The sequence below is a fragment of the Saccopteryx bilineata genome, chromosome 8, assembly GCF_036850765.1.
Source record: "Saccopteryx bilineata isolate mSacBil1 chromosome 8, mSacBil1_pri_phased_curated, whole genome shotgun sequence".
Classification (NCBI taxonomy): domain Eukaryota; kingdom Metazoa; phylum Chordata; class Mammalia; order Chiroptera; family Emballonuridae; genus Saccopteryx; species Saccopteryx bilineata.
In genome coordinates, this window is record NC_089497.1 from 1005285 (window position 1) to 1017857 (window position 12573).

Sequence of the window (12573 nt, forward strand, 5' to 3'; positions counted from 1 at the left end):
GTGTGTGTGTGTGTGTCTACATACATGTAGGGGGCGCCTGCTCTGTACTCGAATATCTAATGGGGGGGGGAGGATACTGGCAGAATCAACCAGCAGAAATATCTGCGTAGAAACTCGTCTGTACAGGCAGGTAGGTCTACACGGCTCCTATCCAGCAACATCTTCCTGCAAAGAAAGCGCACCGTCCACTTTGCAGAAAACGGATCCCGACGAAGTGGGAGGATTCTTTTTAATTAAATAAATTAATATTATTCTTTTTCTTTTTCTTAATCAGAATAAATTGTTAAATATTGCTATGAGGAGGCCCAAGGGTCCAGGCAGGTTCCTGCGACAGCCATGAGTGGAGGGCCCCAGGCTGCAGGGCGCACGCGCAGCCCTGGGCCTGGACTGGACACCTGGCCCCTGCGGACTCCTGAGCGCAGGTTCCCACCGGAACCGCGGGAAACCCCGGAGGGGCACGCACAGCAGAACAGACAAGTTCAAGTTCAGCATTCTCGCAGCTCCTCGCGCAGGCCCAGGCCTGGGAAGCGACCGGGCGTCCAGATGCAGCGCACGCAGCGCACAGACCGCTGTGCCCCACGCCCCACGGGGGACCCGCTCCGGTGCTGCGGGGCGGGGCTCACTTACACGTGTACACCTCCGTGCGCTCGCTGCAGGTGTTGCACTTGACGTAGCAGCACCAGTGGAATTTGCAGTTGCACTGCCACACGCGGGCGTACTGGTGCGTGTTGTAGCCGCGGCCGCAGCACATGAGGTCACAGCCGCTGGCCTGTGGGGCGGTCTTGTTGCAGGCACGGCCCTGCGTGCCCACACTGCCCGTCACCGGGTCCTCCTCGCAGTAGTTGGGCGACTTCTCGATGTACACCAGGTCCGTGTCCATGGGCTTGCGGTACGACAGCGGCTTCTTGATCTTCAGGAAGGTGGGCCGCTTGTTGCGGCTGGCGCGCACGGGCTCCACGTGCACCGCCTCGTTGTACTTGTCCTTGAGCACGTAGCCCAGCTCGCGGAACTGCGGCAGCGTGGTCCAGCACGTCTTGGTGGTGCAGGAGCCTGACACCCCGTGACACTTACACTCCAGCTTCATGTTCTCCTCCAGGATCTGCGGGGGGGGGGGGGGGGGGGGGGCACAGCACACGTCACTCACTGCACGCACCGCCCACTGACCCACCTCTGCCCCCATGTGCTGGGGGGGGCACAGCACACGTCAGTCACTGCACGCACCGCCCACTGACCCACCTCTGCCCCCATGTGCTGGGGGGGAGCACAGCACACGTCAGTCACTGCACGCACCGCCCACTGACCCACCTCTGCCCCCATGTGCTGAGGGGGAGCACAGCACACGTCAGTCACTGCACGCACCGCCCACTGACCCACCTCTGCCCCCATGTGCTGAGGGGGAGCACAGCACACGTCAGTCACTGCACGCACCGCCCACTGACCCACCTCTGCCCCCATGTGCTGGGGGGGGCACAGCACACGTCACTCACTGCACGCACCGCCCCCCAGCCCACCTCTGCCCCCATGTGCTGGGGTGCTGTTTTTCCTTTCTGTGCAGGAAACCCAGGCCCGGATTCAGGGTGCCCCTCAGCTCCAGCCCTGGCGTGTGCCTGCCACCTGCATCCAGCTGGCCTTCCCAGCTCCTCTGGGTCCTTAGATGGGGCTGACAACAATTCAGGGCAGTTCAGACCACACAGAGGTTCTCTTTGGCTGGCACCAGTTTAAAATAATTTCTGAACTAACAGGTGAAAACCGGGAGCCTTGACCCTGGCCAGCTAGCTCAGCAGTAGAGGATTGGCCTGGAGTGTGGAAGTCCCAAGGTTCGATTCCCGCCAGGGCACACAGGAGAAGCGCCCATCTGCTTCTCCACCCCTCCCCCTCTCCTTCCTCTCTGTCTCTCTCTTCCCCTCCCACAGCCAAGGCTCCATTGAAGCAAAGTTGACCCGGGCGCTGAGGATGGTTCCATGGCCTCTGCCTCAGGTGCTAGAATGGCTCTGGTTGCAACACAGCGACGCCCCAGACGGGCAGAGCATCGCCCCCTGGTGGGCGTACCGGGTGGATCCTGGTCAGGTGCATGCCCCACTTCTCAGTTCAGAAAAATACAAAAAAAAACCCCAAACCCCAAAATATAATAAAAAAACTCCAGGAGCCTTTAAAAGGTAGACTTCCATGGTGTGTGTGTGTGTGTGTGTGTTTTCAAACAGAAACTTCAGGGCAATAGTCAAATTCTCTAACAACCAGGGCAGCTGGGTGCTGACCTCCTGGCATAGGCTCTGGCCAAAAATGCTGGCCTGCTGTGTCCTAGCTCGCCACAACCTGTGCCAGCACTATTTGGAGCTATACCAGCAGCTGTCTTCCTCCTTCGTTGCCACAGTCCGCACTGCTCCCTGTTACCTCCCTGACCGTGAGCTATGGTTTTCAGAGGTCAAGTGCTTTCATCGCTAGGACATCTGCCAGGCCCGGTGGACACCCTGGCTCTGAGTTCAGCTTCCCTGGCCCCCAGGTGGATGCTGTGCCCCTCACTTCAGTTCCCACGACCCCCTGGGTTTTCCTCATCACAGCATGAGATGCAGCATTGTACAGGGGAGCGAGGGGAATGCACAGACTACCCCAAACTCTGAGATTAAATCCCAGATCTAACATGAACCTGCTGGGTGTCCCTGGGCAATTTCCTCAAGTCTGCTGGGCTGCAGTTTACCCGTATGTAGAATGGGGATAATAATAGTAATGAATTGTAATCAGACGATGAAATACTAGACAGCAGTGGAACAGAATGAGCTACGAATATAAGGAGAACAGATCTGGAAGCTGTAATGCTGAGTGGGAAAAGCTGGACACTAAAGAGAACATGCTGTGTGATTCCCTTGCTTTGCAGTTCAAGGTACTCACGGCCAGTTCTCAATGAATCATTATTTACATGTATAAGCAGTGGACTACAGATGGCCCATGGGCTTTATTTCACTGACCCCCCACTTTGGAATATTCCAGCAATAAAAGAAGGGAGCATTTACCACCACCCCCCATAGTACAAGCTATTTAGGTTGTTTTTCATTTTATTTTTATCTTTTCTTTCCCTCCTTCCCTTTCTTCTTTTTCTTTCTTTCTCAATGAAAAAATAATTGTTTACTGATTTCAGCGAGAGAGGAGGAGGGAAAGAGAGACAGAAACAGTGAGTTGCTCCTGTATGTGCCCTGACTAGGGATTGAACCAGCAACCTCTGCGCTTTGGGACGATGCTCTAAGTGGAACCAACTGAGCATTCCAGACAGGGTTCCAACGTGGAAGCAGGCGTATTTGGAATGGGTGCTTCTCTTCCTTCCCCACCATCTTCAGCTTGATTTCCTCATGAGAAACATTTACGAAGCTCCTTCTGTGCGCCGGGCACTGGGGTGGGGATGTGTGAGGGAGCACAGTTTCTGGGTCATCGTGTACGAGCATTTTCATGGTCCAGATTGTTACATTACTTTTGCCCAGGCATCCCCAAACTATGGCCCGTGGGCTGCATACAGCCCCCTGAGGCCATTTATCCGGCCCCCCGCTGCACTTCCAGAAGGGGCACCTCTTTCATTGGTGGTCAGTGAGAGGAGCACTGTGTGGCAGCCCTCCAATGGTCTGAGGGACAGTGAACTGGCACCCTGTGTAAAAAGTTTGGGGACCCCTGCGCCTGTCACACGGTGAAAAAGTGGATAAAACAAGTAAGTACCTGAACATTTATAGTAATCAACTGTACACACAGTGGGTCACGCTTTTGAATATGGCATCTAATTTAACTCCGTCAGGTTAGGGCAATTCCCTTTGCAGTGGCTCAGCCCACTCCTAGAGGAGAGCACAGTGGTGGAAGTGGCACTCAGAGGTGAGGGTCTTATGGTCCAGTAATAATAGTGCTCTTCCCTAGAGCACTATTCTTTATACATATAGATTCTTTATACATATAGATGGCTTCTGTGGGTTTTTTGTTTTTTAAGTGAGGAGGAGAGGCAGAGACAGACTCCTGCATTCACCCCGACTAGGATCCACCCAGCAAGCCCACTAGGGGGCGATGCTCTGCCCACCTGGGGCCCTTGCTCTGTTGTAATTGAAGCTACTTTTCAACCGGAGCCATTTTTTAGCATGTGAGGCAGAGGCCATGGAGCCATCCTCAGTGCCTGGGGCCAAGTCACTCCAATCAGCCATGGCTGTGGGAGGGGAAGAGAGAGAAAGGAGAGGGGGAAGGGTGGAGAAGCAGATGGGCACTTCTCCTGTGTGCCCTGGCCGGGAATTGAACCCAGGATATCTTCACACCAGGTCAACGCTCTACCACTAAGCCAACCAACTACGGCAAATGAACTTGGATTTTAAAACAGTTTTGTATTTACAGAAAAATTGTGAAGAGAGTTTCCATACAACTGCATCTGGTTCCCCTATACTAACATCTTACAGAAATGCTACAATTAATGTGTTAACACTAATACGGTGTTATTAACTGAGGCCCACTCTTTACTTGGATTTCCCAGGTTTATATTCAGTGTCCTTCTTCTGTTTCAGGGTCCTGTGCAGACCGCTACATGACCTAGTCATCCTGTCTCCTTAGGCTAGGAGATGAGATTTTATTCTAAGTGGAAAGCCAGTGGAGCAGGATTTGTGATTTTAAAAAGAGCTCATGTTGGCGGTAGCGAAGTCCCACTCCTGTGCAGGGAGAGGGGTGTGTGCGGCTCGAGCCAGTCCCATGCTCCTTCCTCCATGTCCACCGCTCACTTCTGCATGTGCTTTTCCTTACCCAGAGGCCAACACTGACTGCCATGCCAGATGCTCAACCCAACAATCCCAGGACAGAATGTGAGCCCTCGGGGAGGCTCCTGCACAGACAAAATGACCAAGACCTGGCTGACCAGGTGGTGGTGCAGTGGACAGTGTTGACCTGGGATGCTGAGGACCCAGGTGGTGGTGCAGTGGACAGTGTTGACCTGGGATGCTGAGGACCCAGGTGGTGATGCAGTGGACAGTGTTGACCTGGGATGCTGAGGACCCAGGTGGTGGTGCAGTGGACAGTGTTGACCTGGGATGCTGAGGACCCAGGTGGTGGTGCAGTGGACAGTGTTGACCTGGGATGCTGAGGACCCAGGTGGTGGTGCAGTGGACAGTGTTGACCTGGGATGCTGAGGACCCAGGTGGTGGTGCAGTGGACAGTGTTGACCTGGGATGCTGAGGACCCAGGTGGTGATGCAGTGGACAGTGTTGACCTGGGATGCTGAGGACCCAGGTTCGAAACCCTGAGGTCTCTGTCTTGACAGTGGGATCACAGACACGACCCCATGGTTGCTGGCTTGAGCTCAAAGTCGCTGGCTTGAGCAAGGGGTCACTCACTCTGTTGTAAGCTCCCCTCCCCCATCAAGGCACATATGAGAAAGCAATCAATGAACAACTAAGGTGTCACTATGAAGAACTGATACTTCTCAACTCTCTCCCTTCCTGTCTGTCCCTGTCTCTCTCTCTCTCTCGTTAAAAAAATAATAATCAAGAAATGAGAAAGACCACAGGGAAGAATCTGAAGTCCACCCAGGGGGACCAGTTCTGCAAAGGATGGTGCATCTATGAGCTGGACGGTCCAGCAGCCATTTAGAACGAGGCAGGTCTGGACTTACTGACGAGGGATAGTCGGCAGGATGCATGGTTAACAGAACAGAGCAAGGGGCAGAAAAGTGAGCAGAGTGTGAGCTCATTTGTGTGAGAAAAACAAACTTATGCATGTGTTCATACAAGCCCAGAACAGAATGGTATCTCCGGAAGGATATGTGAGAAGTTGGTAAGAGTGGCGGCCTCTGGAGTGGACAGAATGACCAGGCTGATAGGAGCTCTGCTTTTCACAGGGTTGCCTTTTGAACATTCTACCATGTCAGGAAAAAAAAGTCACCTCTTCCACAAAGTGTTCCCTGATTGCCAGAGCAGTCAGTGACTCCTTTGTGGTTTCCATAGCTGTCCTGGGTTGTTGAGTACTTGTCACCTTGGCCCTGTGATGACTGTGTACCTGTCGGTATTACCCATCAGGCCAACAGCTCTTTGGGGTGGACATGGAGATATGCCACCCAAATTCCCCGCCAAGGGAGGTCTTGCTTCATAGGTACAGGTAGTGGTGTGCTTGTAATTCAGCTCTCAGGAAAAAGACCCTGGTTTTAAGCTACCAAAGGTTTAGAAATCATCTCACAATTCCCGATGTTTAATGCTGGGTCTCGCAAGCCTGTGGGAACCAGCTCCCGCACACCAGGGGACCAGGCAGAACCAGCCCACAGCGTCCAGTTGTGGGGTTCTTCAGGGTCTGTCCCAGCGGCCGAGACCTGCAGCCCTTCCCGGCAGCTGGCAGTGGGGAAGGGGAGGCTGGCCACTCTGATGGGCAGCCCTTGCTCCAGGGTTCCCACTGACACGTCACAGCTCCAGCCCTGCCCCTCCCCCTTGCCTGACCTCTAATGACCAGCCGGACCTGGACTTCTAGCTCAGCATCTGCTCCCGGAGACTCTGCCAGTGACCCTCCTGAGAGACTGGGGCAGGACACGCACCTCTGTCCCCCACCGCCTCTGACACAGAAAAGGGCTGACCAGACGCAAGGCGAAAGGAGAACCCAGTGTGCGTCCTTTCCTACAGGACACACGCATTCCCTGGCCCTCTCACTCTGCACGGAGCACCAGCTGTCTGCTCCTTGGCATCACACCTGTCCCGGAGGCCCTGGGTGGGGGGGGGGGGGGACTCTGTCCGTGCTTTCCTGGAGCAGCAGACCCAGGCCAGGCAGCCTGGCATCCACACCCCCCCCCCAAACCCGATTATAGACAATAAGTCCTCTGAAGGAACAGAGTGGGGGCAGGGAGACCTGTCCCGGGAGGGGCCGCTCCATGCTGCTCCATGAAGCCTCCCCCAGGACGGAGGCTGGCAGCGGAGAACAGGAGGGTAGGTTAGAGTGGCAGATTTTGCAGGATGAGGCAGGCATGGCTAGCGGAGGAAGAGGGAGAGGGAGCTGGGGGACACTCAGTCAGGGAGCATCGGGTCACCTGTGAACCAAGGGGACCAACACAGGGGTCCCACGGGCAGCTTTAAAGACCCTTCCAAAGGAAGTGGCCATGAGGTTCAAGGAGGGCAGAGTGGTAGCAGAGAAATCTGGTGAGTGGGGAACCCCCGCAGCCTGGGCCAGAGACACGATGGTGTTCCAGCACAGACGGTGGCCGTGCAGGGGACAGAAGGAGCACCGTCGGCAGGACTCGGTGGTGAGTGGTCGGTGGCGGGCTGCGGGGGACCCAGGGGGACTCACAGGCCTCTGACGGATGCAGAGGTTGTGCACAACGGGGAACGGAGCTGCCCAGAGCTGGAGGAACAGGGAGGGATGAGGCTTGGGAAAGTGTGTGTGTTGAGAGCGTAATGAGGAAATCCAGAGACGGTGAGTGGCCAGGAAGGGTGTCTGGGGAGCAGAAGGGGGTTTTGGTGCCATGAAATCTGGCTGCAGTCAGCTCAGGTGCTCACGGGGGAGACAATGAGTTATGTCCCAGTCAGGACTCCATCACTTCCACGGACTTAAACGTGTGGTTGAAACCAGCCAGAAGTGAGGCAAAAATCTGTAATTGTTTTGTATTTAAAAAAAAAAAATTTGATTGCAAAAGCATAAAATAGGAGACACTGAGAACCAGAGAACCATTTAAAGCTTTAGATGAAATACAATTCAATATGAGCTAAGAGACTGCTGAGAAGCCAACCATCTGATCAGAGCCATACTGAGATCTACTGCCCACTACGAGGGAGGAGATGGTCTTGCTATGTGATTTTTTGTCCAGGTTATGCACAGAAATAGAGCATATGCAGAGGAGGGGGATGAAGACCCCACACTGAAGAAGCTGGGGCTGCCTGGTCTAGAGAAGGCAGTTTATGCCCTGGGTACTAGTCCCCACACACACTTCCTAGGCCTGTCTCAGGGCAGGGTGAGTGGGAGAGACTGTGCCCCCAGAGGGCTAAACTGGGACCCTCGTTGGGAAGGTGGAGGGGGTCACAGGGCAGCGGATACCAGGCAGCCCCCCCTAGAGCTGCCCAGAGCTGGAGGGTGCTGGAGGGGTAGTGAGCGCCCCGTCTGGGGAGTATGCGGGAGCGGCAAGCGGAGTCTGCAGGTGGGATCCTTGCAGAGAGGGTGGGCTGGCCATCCTGAACCTGCTTTTCCGCGCCCCAGACCCGTCTGGAGTAGCAGGAAGGACTTTCCACACCACTGGGCGGAGAACATCCATCTCTTTCTGACAGGTCCCCCAGGAAGCACCAACAATGTGCCAGGTGCTGCCCAGAACCCACAAGCACCAGGGTGGGGCTCTTCGGCCTGGGAGGGGCCTTGGGAGAAACTTGGCTCCAGAACATTCCTTGATTCATACACTATAGATATGATCAAAGTGGCCTCCTGGGCAGTCCCAGCCCCATGGGGCTGCCCAGGGGAGTGAAGGTGCTACAGGAGGAAGGAGCTCTGAAGGAGAGGTCAGATGTGCCGCGTGGCGCCCCTGACCAGGAACCTGGCACCCTACGCAGCATTCAGAGGGGCATCTAAATCTTGAAATACCAAAAGCCATTTCCTAGCATTGGATTCCGTGGCTTCCTTTCGCCTCCCCTGGGGTCCCCGACAGTCCCATGGTCCAGGAGGGCTCTCCCACCTCCTGGGGACCTGTCACTCCTGCCGGGCCCCCTCCAGGACTGTGGCTCCACTCGTCCCCACCGCTGGGCTCAGTCCACCCTTCCCTCCAGGGCCTCGCCCTCAGGGCCGCCCTGTCCCCACCCCACCCAACCCCAGCAGGACTTCTGCACTGTCTCTCCTGCCCGGGGCGCCCCCCCCCCGCTTTGTGCCCCGTTTTGTAACAAGCCAGCCGTGGCCCCGGGCTTTGCCCACACCGACTCCTCAGCAAGGCTTCCTGTCACTGAAGCTGCAGTCGTCCTACCTGCCATCCCTCAGCAACCCTGGTCACCCCTCCCCGTTCCGCCCCTCACGGCTTCCAGATCCCACCTAGATCCCTCCTGTCAGGGCTCCTGGGTCCCACTGGCCATAGCTAAGGACAGGTTGGTGACTCAGGCCAGTCAGGACCATTTAGAGCAGGGGGTCTCAAACTCACGGCCTGCTGAACAATTTTGTGCGGCCCGCAGACTAATCCACGAAGTTCAAAATATTTTGGATAAAATTAAGTAAGCCTAGGGGCCTACTTGTATTTTTCATTTCTCTAGCATCCTAGCTAGATATTAGCTTAGTTAATAGCAGCTGTGATGCGAACTACAGTTTCTGGTCGTTTTGTGACACTGAGTAAACTGCATGTACGATTGAGCTTGTTGTACTGATTTTTTTTTTTGTTTTCAACTGCAGTGAGAAAAGTGTTGCATAACAGTTGCCTTTTGTAGACCTAGTGCGGCCCACTGAACGGCTGTGATCTTGCTCTGCGGCCCACATGCTGAGTTGAGTTTGAGACCCCTGATTTAGAGCGAGCCCCGGGGATTGGTGCAAACCGCAAACAAGAACTGATATTTCCCTCCAGATAGAACCGGAGAGGCTGAGAGCTGAGCTGTGGACAGGCATCTTGCAGGCCAGTGGGTCTGAGCGTGGACGGAGCTAAGAAGCAGGGCAGTGGTGTGTGATGGGTCCCAGGAAGAGCGTCTGCACCATGGACCCAACTGGGCCCGAACGCGTTACCCTAAGAGCATTCAGTTCCACAAATGAGTGACGTCCCGTTGTCTGTAAGCCGGCTTGGGCTGGGTGTCTGTCCCTAGGGCTTCAGAGACCCTCAGGACCCAGAGCTCCTCTCCTCTGTGTGGTGGACATGCCTTTCGTGGAGCCGGCGGCGGCTCTTGGTTCCCGCAGTTTGTCTCCACATGGAGCAGATCTGGCGAGCCGAGGGCCGGTGTGCTCATGAAGGGGCCCTGGGAGGGCCAGGCCTCCAGGCCTGGAGGTGGGGGCTACCTGGCCCCTCTTCAGGGAGGAGTCAGTTCTGGACCCAGTGCGCCCAGTGGATGAGCAGTGACCCAGGCAGTCAGAACCCATCTCTACGCGGCAGCCCCTTGTAACGACAAAAATCAGCCTGGATCAGGGAGAAAGCACCAGCGACAGGGCCAGGTAATCTAAGAACCCGCCCGCTTCCAGCCCTCCCTGAGGGGCCACACACAGGAAAGGGGCCAAGGGGGCAGCCTCACCCCTGTCTGAACCTCCACTTTCCCACACGGCCCACTGTCTCTGAGAGGGAGGCTGAGCGCCCCAGACAGACACCACCTGATACAACGAGACCTGAGACAGAGGGAGACCCCTCACGTCTTATCTCTGGACACCACAGGGTGGGCGTGGCTCTCGGAGCCCGGGCAGCCATCCTAGGACCAGCGGGCCAGAGCCTCAGAGGCTGGGGAGGTGGGCGGCGGCCGCGCCCCCACCCCCAGGGGGAGAGTGGAGACAGCCTGGGCCCTTGACGACACTGCTGAGCCTCCGGAAGAAACTGAGCCCAGACGTGCCCTTTGCAAGAAAAAGCCAGCTCCTATCACGAAAGCCACATCTAGGAAGTATTCTGTTACTCGGACGCTAGCACCGCTCGGTGACTCTGGTCGTCACAAAATAGCGGCGGGTCTCCCCTCCGAGGGTAGCCGTGGGATTGAATGACAGCAGGGCCACCAGGCCCGTACCGGGTGGCACCTGACAGGCCCCCAGCCTGCGTGAGGTGGCCCCGTTTCCTCAGTGACAGTGGGGCGCGCAGAGGTGGGGAGCAGGGTTATGAGGGGGAGGGGCCATCGGCTGCAGGTCCGGTTCTGTCTCCTTTAGGCTGTGTGGCTGCAGGCAAGTCCCTTTCCTTTCCTGGGCCTCAGTTTCCCCCAACTGTACAATGAAGGGACCAGACGGGAATCTTTAAGAGAAGATAAGCCAGCGAGGAAGGAGGAGGAGAAGTGACCACGCCTGCCGCACACTCCCAGGCGTGGGACTCGGTGTCAGGGCGGTGCAGAAGGGCAGCCTCGCAGGAGTGTCCACCCCCCCCCGGGGTCACCGTGACTGCCGCGTGAACCCTGCTGAAGAAGCTCTTCCGTTCTCCCTCCCTGCTCCCTCGTCTGGGCTGACACCCCAGAAGCCCATCCTGTGGCAAACGCCTGACGCTCATCTGGGCAGCTGCCCCCTGGCACGGGAGTCCCAGGCATCTTTCAGAAGCTCCCAGGATTGCCACCTCCATCCCTCTCACACCACCTGCTCCGATCCCTGCAGCATTCACACACACCCCGGGCATGTGACTGCTGGTGCTCTGTCCCCTGTGGGACCCCAGCCACCCTTCCCCCAGCAGGACACCAGTTCCCTAACCTCCTCTGAACCAGCCGAGTCGGACGGGTCGGGTCGCCTGCGATAGCAGGGCACCAGTTCCGGAGGCTCAGAAAGCAGGTGGCAGAGCTGCTGGGCGTGGAGGCCTCCTTATCCTGGGCTGATGTGTCCACAGACGGCCCTGCCTGGGTCTGCTGGGAGGCTCCTGGGGGCAGAAGGAGGTCACCCAGCCTGGCTGGTTTCCTGCCCCACGTCTCCATGCCTCGGCTACCTGGGTTCCCTGGGCACCTCATGGGCATCACTCTAAGGAGCTAGACAAGATGGGGTTCCTGCTGGAGTCGAGACAGGGAGCCGTGAGAGCCTGAGAGTGCCCGGAAGTCTCTGTGGGCCTCTTCTCTGCTCCCGAGGGCCATCTGTGTGCCCTACATCTGGGGTGCAGCCAGCTGGAACTCCGCACAAGACTGGGTGGGAAGAGAGGCTAGGGCGCTGGCTCCTGATTCCTTCTGTGTATGGCGTCCCCCTACCCACACCCACGGCTCCTGTGGGCCCTCCTCTCCCACCGCTCCCTGCTTTGCCCCTCAGTCTCCCAGCTACTAGGTGCCCCCACTGCTGCCAGCCACAGTGCCCCCCGCGCAGCCCACGCTCCTGTAAGTCACCTCTTCCTCACACTTTCTTCGTGACTCCCACTGGGCCACGTGCCAGACCCCGGCTGGGGCACTGGGTCCATCAGACCACCCCGGGAGTCTCCCTGTTGTCTCCTCCTTCGACAGCACACACCCGGTGGCAGCAGCATCAGGATGGAGAGCAAAGGCACAGGGCTGGGCCGGGGGGGGAGGGCGTCGGGGAACGTGGCTGGGTCATCGTGGATGTTGACTTACCCTGGCACGTGTGAGAGTTTCGTGTCAGTCTCGAATAAGAGGGACGCTTTCTCGGGAGAGAGCGGCACGCTGGCTTCACGCCCCAGCTGCTCTGTGCTACACCTCCCCATTTGCACACCCGACCCTCCCACCAGATTGTGAACCCCATGAGGGCGGGAACCAGGCCCAACCCCAATAAAAGCTGCTGGCTTGGTGTCCACCGCTGTTTTAGGTGCTTGACAGAGAGCGACTCGCCAAATCTGCACAGAAACCCTGAGAGACTGATCATCAGCATCTCATCTTGCGGATGAGGACACTGAGGCACAGGGGTCCTAGTCAGGAAGTGCTGGAACCAGTACTCAAACCCGGGTGGTCTGGCCTGCAGCTGCATACATGCACAGTGGAGGGTGGGAGAGCCCTGCGCCCAGGCCACGGTTCACAGGGTGGGTTTGTGCAGGGACAC

General features: G+C 57.0%; 1 protein-coding gene across 1 annotated transcript in view; it reads right to left on the bottom strand.

The window, feature by feature from the left end:
* Positions 1–316: 316 nt before the first annotated feature.
* The window catches only part of WNT7A (Wnt family member 7A), a 57360-nt gene continuing 45103 nt past the window's right edge, over positions 317–12573 (bottom strand). Inside the window, exon 4 of the mRNA XM_066241222.1 lies at positions 317–1099. Within this exon, the coding sequence (XP_066097319.1) occupies positions 620–1099 (480 nt within the window). The 3' untranslated portion in view covers positions 317–619. The remainder of the gene's footprint in view (positions 1100–12573) is intronic.